General features: G+C 34.4%; 1 protein-coding gene across 1 annotated transcript; it reads right to left on the bottom strand.

Moving 5' to 3' along the window:
* Positions 1-4,056: 4,056 nt before the first annotated feature.
* On the bottom strand, positions 4,057-7,664 carry LOC111059378 (the record flags this gene model as incomplete). The annotated part of the gene is made up of 2 exons (XM_039419346.1): positions 7,411-7,664; positions 4,057-4,240 (listed from the first exon to the last, which is right to left on the bottom strand). Coding segments are annotated over exons 1-2 (379 nt in total), but the record flags the coding sequence as incomplete, so codon positions are not given.
* Positions 7,665-8,385: the final 721 nt, after the last annotated feature.

Here is an 8,385-nt window from a genome sequence, read left to right as displayed (position 1 = left end):
GTGAGTATTTCATTATTGTCATTGAATATGATTTATAATTTGTAAAGTGTTCGATTAATGTATGTAATAATATATTTCCTCATAGGAAGCGGTGAATTGTATTATTTGATGATCTACCTAGATCATCAATTGAATACAATCCTATTAGATATTGATAATTATTATGTTTCTAATTCTGTTGTAAATTTGTCATCAGGTTTCTGTATCGGGCTGAGAATTTCCATTGTAAAAGGGCCGGCGACTTCTTCCAATCATGGATGGAATCGTACGTCATTGAACGCTGATGAGGAGAGAACAAGACTAACTCCCTTTTGGATCTGTCGCCGCGACGCCTGAACATTCCTGGAGGACGACCAATCATCTTCACCCCTTCATCCATCTCCGCCAGGGACTCCGGACATCGCGACGACAACTACAAGATGAGTACTTGATCTTTCCCCATCAGAATTCAATGTGTCCCTTAAATTTTTGTCTCTTAAAGACAAAGATCATCTTTAATTGAAGAAAGTATTTATTGTAAAGTGTTGTTTGAATTTAAATATTTAATATAGAGGCAATCAATCGTCAAATGATTTTTATTTCGGATTCCTCACCACTGAAATAGCACTAGAAATTTCACTAACCCCTCCACCATCGGGGTCTCGCATGATTTCCAAACTTAATTATAGTTGTCTGAGAATTTAGGTTCTCAAAAGACACTATAGAATTCTACTATTGGAATATTATATATTTCTTATGAAAGGATATAATTAGATAAATAAATGGTTGATAATATTAACAGATCCCAGACTAATGAATTGAACAAAACTTACTGCAATTATGCATTAGATAGTTGGATAAAATAGGTATTAATAAGTTGAGTCAACTGAAGGTAATGTTTCATCATGTAGAAGAGGTAGCTATTAATCTCCTTTGTATGTGGATTTAAACAAACATCAGACGCTTATAATAGCCTGAATATTGGAAGACCTTGTAAAATTCTACTATTATAATCATTAATAACATTTTCATTCATTCCAATAAACAATACGCACGTAAATGCGTTTTACGAAACCTATTATCAAGAATAAAGAAGTATTATGAATGGATATAGTTTTTCATTCAAGCTTTTATTCTGTGTTGTTTACGATGTGAATATTTATTGCAATAAAACAAGAGCAATCATGTCAATGAACAGTTTAGTAAATATTGTTGAAGTGCAATTTTACTCCCCTCCACATGATGAGGGTATGATTTGAATTTAAAAGGGAAATTAGAATGAGAATTATAATATTTTAGCTATAAATTTACATCTTTTTATGGTTTTTGACGAAATAAATTTGTGAGGGAAGATTTGGATTGAAATACTTAAGGAGGTGTAATGTTGGAGCTTCCCCTACTTGTTCTCTATCACATACCTTTCCCAATCCTTTCCGAAAATTCCAAGGATCAAAAGCCTTCCTATGACATGGATAGCCATAGTTGGAAGAACTTTTGATCCTCTACCCTTCTTCACCACATAACATGTATAATTTGCCTTCTAATATTGTAATGTGCTCTCATATTTATGTTATTTATTTTATACTGTAATGTTTTTTTATTGATGTAATTAATTTTTATTTCATATTGATATCTTATGTGTGTGTGTGAATAAATAAATAAATAATGTAGCCCGTTTATCTGCTGTAGATAGTTCCAGGTCCCATCCTCGTAAGCGACTGCCTAGAGGCATCTTTTTTCCAGGCCAATTTTACTTGTCATGAATTTTTACCGTTGTCGACACTTTGAATTTTCAACAATATCTTGGATTATCTTGGGGTATCTTGGATGTGAAAAGTCATGGTAATTATCGGCTACATTACAGCTTCTATGAGTTTATCAAACCAAATCTTTCCTCACAAACTATTTTTACTTTCTTGCCCTACTACCATAGGTAAGGAAAGTATATTGCTTTCCAAAAAAATTAAGGTACCCAATTTCAAGTTTTCTATACGTTTCAAGGTCCCCTAAGTCCAAAAACATGATTTTGGGTGTTGGTCTGTGTGTGGTGTGTGTGTGTGTGTGTGTGTATGTGTGTATGTGTGTATGTCTGTGAACACGATAACTCCATTCCTAATTAACCGATTGACTTGAAATTTTAAACTTAAGGTCCTTATACAATGAGGACCCGACAATAAGAAATTCAATAAAATTCAATTCAAGATGGCGGAAAAAATGGCGGATAATTACTAAAAAACCATGTTTTTCACGATTTTCTCAAAAACGGCTCTAAAGATTTTCTTTAAATTCATACCATGGATAGCTATTTATAAGCCCTATCAACTGACATGAGTCTCATTTCGGGGAAAATTGCAGGAGCTGCGTAATATTCTCGAGAAAAATGGCGGATAATTACTAAAAAACCATGTTTTTCAAGGTTTTCTCGAAAACGGCTCTAACGATTTTCTTCAAATTTATACCATGGATAGCTATTTGTCAGCTCCATCAACTGTCATGAGTCTCCTTTTTTGGAAACTAATGGGGGGTTCACCCCATCCTTGAGAAATGGACTTTGTAACCTCCTTCTCGTGCATGAGGTAGGTAGGTAGAGCAGTCTATAAAAATAACACATAGTCGAGACATTTCATCTGTAGAACAGCTGTTTTGACGACTTTTAAAAAATCATCGGATTTCAAAATTTACACAAAGGAAAAAGTACTCTGAAAACAATGTATTATAACACAATATACAGTAGTCTGATCGTAGTTTCAAATAATTATGTTGCCGCCAATCGTCATTATGTTATTTCTCTAAATTATTGTCGTTTAAGAATGAGGCTCCCAGTTCAATGAGCAAGGAAAGTTGTGTGAGTGTACCACACCAGATTTTTTGTCATACTTACTCAATTGCAGCTGTTTTCCATGCATCAAATCAAGCCGGTAAACAGCTGTTTGCAGAACAATGTGATTTTTATTACAGCATTCTATACTGTAAAGAGATCATATGGTTTTCTTTACAGTCGAGTATGTTTCCCAGTTCCGAAATAGGAACATTCAAATTGATTCAAATAGCTATATAGTCTTAGCGTTATAGTCTTTAGTTGTTATATTGGTAACAATAATTTCAACTCTTATTGTTGAGAACTTTAGTAAGAAGAAGAGAGTGAGTTAATAATATCTAAGTAACTAATAGAATAACTCAAATATTATTAGAACTCAACTAATAAGTTTCAAGTTATAAGAACTCATCTGACATTTTTTAACATTGGCCTTTATTATTATTTGAGCTAGATGGTCTGTTATGACATAGGAGCTATGGGCTAGGTCATGTTTATAGAATGCAGTAGCTCGAGCAGCAGCAGGTAATGGTTACTGTTTCTCAGCAATATTATTCTTTCTGAGAAAAGCATGACAGAAAATATATACATAACTTGTACGGTAACGTATTTACCGCATTCATAATAATCTGCCTCAACTACGTTCAGGGCAGAAACAATCATACTTATGCGGTAAACTACCGTTACCGGACTTGTGACGTAAAGTACTAATGTCAGACAGACATTTTATGCCCACTCTCATAAGATGAATGGTAATCCTTTTCTGCCCTATTGAGCATAAAGCTGGATTCACACATCTCAGTATCAGAATCAGTGGAAATATAATTGCCATGAGTTATGATTGGACTGTTCCCACTCAGCACGGTCGAGCGAGTATGAATAGTCCAATTAGATATGAAAGGAATTATTTTTACTGTACTGGATACGTTCACTGAAATGTGGGAATTTGCTTAAAACTTTTGTGTGTACAGTAGTTGGATGGGTAAAGTGATTTGTTGATGTCGACGTATTTGTTACAAGCAGAAAACCCGTGGTCTAATTCAAAACTTGACAAACTGATAACTTGATGTAATGAAATCTTGAAGAATTTGAAATAGGTCTATAACCATCCTCGGTAAATTAGAATCTATATGCAAAATTTCAAGTTGAGTAGTTGAGACAGCGTCGTGAATTTCCTATTCCATACGTGAATAAGACAATCATTACTTTATTATATTATAGATAAATCGATGTATTGTTTATGTCGATGTATTTGGACGAACCTGTGAGAGTTATGTGGGGCGCCAACTCGGCGCACACCCAGTGGAAGGTGGGCAGTTGGCGGAGGGGAGAGAAGCCACGCCACGCCATCAGGACACCGATGCCACACATCAGGACGCTCAGGTAGAACACCGCAAGTCCCACCACTATCTCGTTAAACACCATGGAACCAATCACCATCACCTGCGGAAACCACACACCAATTCAAATTACTGAAAAACATTGGGTTGATATTAGATTTGACATTCGGTCAATTGAATAACAACTAGAATATAGTGACTATAGTGAGGTCCACGTTATAATGGCTGAGTTTGATTAGCAATGCTATCCTTGTCTATCATTCAACAAAGCGGATAGCGCTATCTCCTTCTCGCTTTGCTCTGTCGCCAGATCGTCTTTTAACAATGTGGAATTAATCCTATTATATTAAGCGAGCAATTTCTGTATTTTTATACATGGTTATTTTTATATCTAGCTATTTTATATCTGATTATTTATGTTTAACGGATAAACACGATCATTTTATAGAATTGTGTTCTTTTTATCAATAAATAAAAATAACGAGCGAAGCTCGGTGCCCCGATTTAACTAACAAAATATTTCATCTTAGTTATGAAAATTCATTATGGAATTATTGGAAGATATAACTTGCTTGGTTATAGGACTATTTTCAATTCTTCAAGATTTCGTTGCATGTCAAGTTTTCAGTTTGTCAATCTGCTAATTGGAGCCTTGCGGAGCACGGGTTACCTGCTAGTAATAAATAACTGAACTTGTCCATATAATTTGTGGGTGTATCATCTATTGTAACTATAATGTATAATATATTTGCAGGTATCAGCCACCCCTGTACAAGTGGAGCAATCAATCTCAAACAAAGGAGTCAACTTGATGGAAAATGAATGCAAAGTCAAGGAACGACCATCTAACAAAGGTTGGTAGATCTATGGCTCTTCAATTGAATTACAAACTATAGTGAGGTCCACGTTATAATGAGAGTGAAGAAAGATAGGAGAACAGTGATGCCGATTCTCTGCCTTGCCACTGCCTTAGCTGAAACCGGTATATCTGATGTAATATCAACTGTTCATTCTTGTTGAAAATAATTGATTATATTTACATTGTCTAGAGATATATTTTTCAATGATTGAATAATACATTTTCATAGTTGAGATGAAGAATTTTGTTAATTTATTATATTTCTGAAGTGTTGAAAACGATCTGGTAAATTTGCGATCTAGAAAATGATAGCCTTATCTGATTTGTCAAACAATAGACAAGGATAGCAACAGTACTGCCATTATAACGTGGACCTCACTATAGTACATTTATACAGCAAGTTATAGAAGTATAGAAAAGTATAGAAGCTTGCAATATCATAGATTATTCTCCTATAAGTTTTATCTGAGAGTACTTTCTAACTCACTAGAAACATCTTTTAGACCCGGTTTCTAGGGCACTTAAATCTTGAATCTAAGGCCAGGGACACACGAGACGGCAAAACTGCCGGGCCGGCTGTTTCACCGGATCCGGCGCCGGTTGAATACCAGAACATACTGCAACTGCCGTTCGACGGTCGCCGGACACGGCAGCAATAATAACCGATGTTCTTCATAAAAATAATGTTCTTCATAAATATGTACTTAGAGGGTCTCAGTACATATTAAATGGTACAGTCAGGAACTAAGAATGTAATATATTTCTTCTCAAGTCAAATACATTTTTAATTTCTTTGGGTAAAACAGTTATTTGGCTAAAATTCGACCGATACTTTGTTTTATATTGCATTTCACTTTTTTATAACCATTTTTGTCATTGTAATTATTTATTCATTTATTATATTTTTGGTACAAATAAAGATTTGATTTGATGGAATTGAATAATTTCAAATTTGACAACAGATCTTCCTTTAATCATAGTTTTTAGAAATTGTATTGTATTGATTGGAAATAACAGTAAACCATCAATTCAGTTTGTGAGGTTCTCGTTAAAATAGTTATTCATTATTTTTACAAATTTTACTGAATAAAATACATTTCTCAAATCATCTAACATAGTTTCTGACAAGTCAATTGTGGCACAAACTTGTTCTTACTTCTTTATTCATCTAATTGGAAGCTACTGTTTTAAATGGCGTTAAAATATAATTTAAACCGAATTATCAAGGCTGTGCAAAGGCTAAAAATAAACTTTCTACTCGTGATAGTTTTCAAAGTTTTTCGATTTGTATATCATCAAGCTATCAAAATGAAAAAGTTTTCTCTGGAAGACATTTTTTTCTGATCGTTACTGAAGTTTGAATTTTTGGGACAGAACATTTCGAATTCGGTAAGAAATAAATTCATGAGATTTAGAGGATAGATTCTTCATGGTATTGTTGATCTAGTAAAACAAAAATTTACTGAAAATATCAATTTTTAAGATAGGTAGTTATTTAATTTACCAAAAATAACTTTTAGTTGTGCTATTTTTGGTAAATTGAATAACTTTTTTCAAAAATTGATATTTTCAGAAAATTTTTGTTTTACTAGATCAACAATACCATGAAGAATCTATCCTCTAAATCTCATGGATTTATCTCTTACCGAATTTGAAATGTTCTGTCCCAAAAATTCAAACTTCAGGCGCTCATATCTCAAAAAGTAATGATCGAAAAAAATGTTTTCCTGAGAAAACTTTACATTTTCATAGCTTGATGATATACAAATCGAAAATTTTTGAAAACTATCACGAGTAGAAAGTTCATTTTCAGCCTGTGCACAGCTTAATGAATATGAATAAGCATAGGTTTTTCTCTGGCTTTCCTGCATTTCTCCAAATGCAGGATTCATCGTCATACAAATTTGACACCAGCAGTCTCTGGTATAGTTTTTGTCTTTTTAAATTTCTAGAGATCTGTTCCATAATGCAGGCTTTTCTAGAACTAGGCTTGTTAATAAGTGTCTGGTTAACCCAAATTACAAGCGAGAGCAGAGGACTGTCGATAAATATAAAGAGCAAAATATTGAATGATAATATGCTAGAATAAAGAGAGCAATAATTAATAGATTGTGTGATAGAATAATCTAAATACTAACTTATCCGTTAGGGCGCAGCAGCTGCCGGCCTCGCCACTACAACTACCGCTAGACTTAAAACTAATTTAAACTAGACTTAATCTAAATACGCTAAAGGGTGTCACCAGTGTCTATGTCTAGATCCACACTCATGACAACTCTGGACACTGATCAATTCTACTACACAACCTCTTTGAGAGGTGAACTACATATGAATGACTGAAGAAATGATAGGTGTAGGGGCAGGGCCGGCCTGCCTATGGTACATCTGTACATAGAGGGCGATCTGCGCATACTACACCGGACGGCGAAACAGCCGGTGAACCGGCGAAACAGCTGGCCTGCGAAGTAGAGAATAGCCTGCTGTGCCTCCGGCTGATTTTCTCGCCAGGTCCGGTTTTTCGCTGGCCGGCTGAAGTGTGTCCTTCCCTCTGCCTTCCTGTGTATTTTGCACTTCGCCCGGCAAAAAAACCATTCATGTGTCCCCGGCATCATGCACCATTAAATCTATAAATTTGATAGTTCATTAGATTCAATACAAGTAGTCTTATAGGTGTCCTAGTATCTGGCTCTAGTTTAATATAACTTACTTCTTATAAAATGAAAAAAAGGATCTCTTTTTGCTGGAAACATTTTTTCAGTCTTAGTAACGTGTAGTGATGTCAGTAAAGATCTAAATGTATCGATATAATCATAAGAAAAAAGATTGCATATGATATCCCAAGGTATAGGACGTTTATGTTTCAAATTTCATTGTTTATTCTTTATTGATTGATACAATAAGTACATCATCAAAATGATACGGAGAGAGAAAATAAGGTAGTCTTGTGCTATTCCTCTCCCAAATTTAGATAAGGTTACACATAGTTCGAAATAGGCCAAGTGTAAAAACTCAGTCATACAGACTTTGGTCTTTGTATTCTACGTCAAGCTCCTTTAGTTTGTAAGTTGTCTGCTCTGACGCTAGTTGTTTACTAGTGCTAGTTGTTGGTCACACACTTTGTCTACTTCTTTTTTTGTAGATTTTAAGCTGTGATTTTCTGATGTATTTTATTCATTTCATTGTTCTAGTAATTTATATATTCTGCAATTATTCGAGCCATTTTGCATTGGTTCTGTGTCATTTTTATTTTCAATATTTCAATCTTGCATGGGTTGGCTACAATCGAGACACTTCCGTTCCTGTCGACACACAAGAAAGTTGCCTATTTCAAGGCTTCTCTTTCATTTCTTCAAATATGTAGTAATTTTATCTTTTCACCTGAAATTAATGTT

The sequence above is a fragment of the Nilaparvata lugens genome, unplaced genomic scaffold, assembly GCF_014356525.2.
Source record: "Nilaparvata lugens isolate BPH unplaced genomic scaffold, ASM1435652v1 scaffold9688, whole genome shotgun sequence".
Classification (NCBI taxonomy): domain Eukaryota; kingdom Metazoa; phylum Arthropoda; class Insecta; order Hemiptera; family Delphacidae; genus Nilaparvata; species Nilaparvata lugens.
Note: the sequence above shows the minus strand (reverse complement) of the source record. Positions and strands in the feature narration are given on the sequence as shown.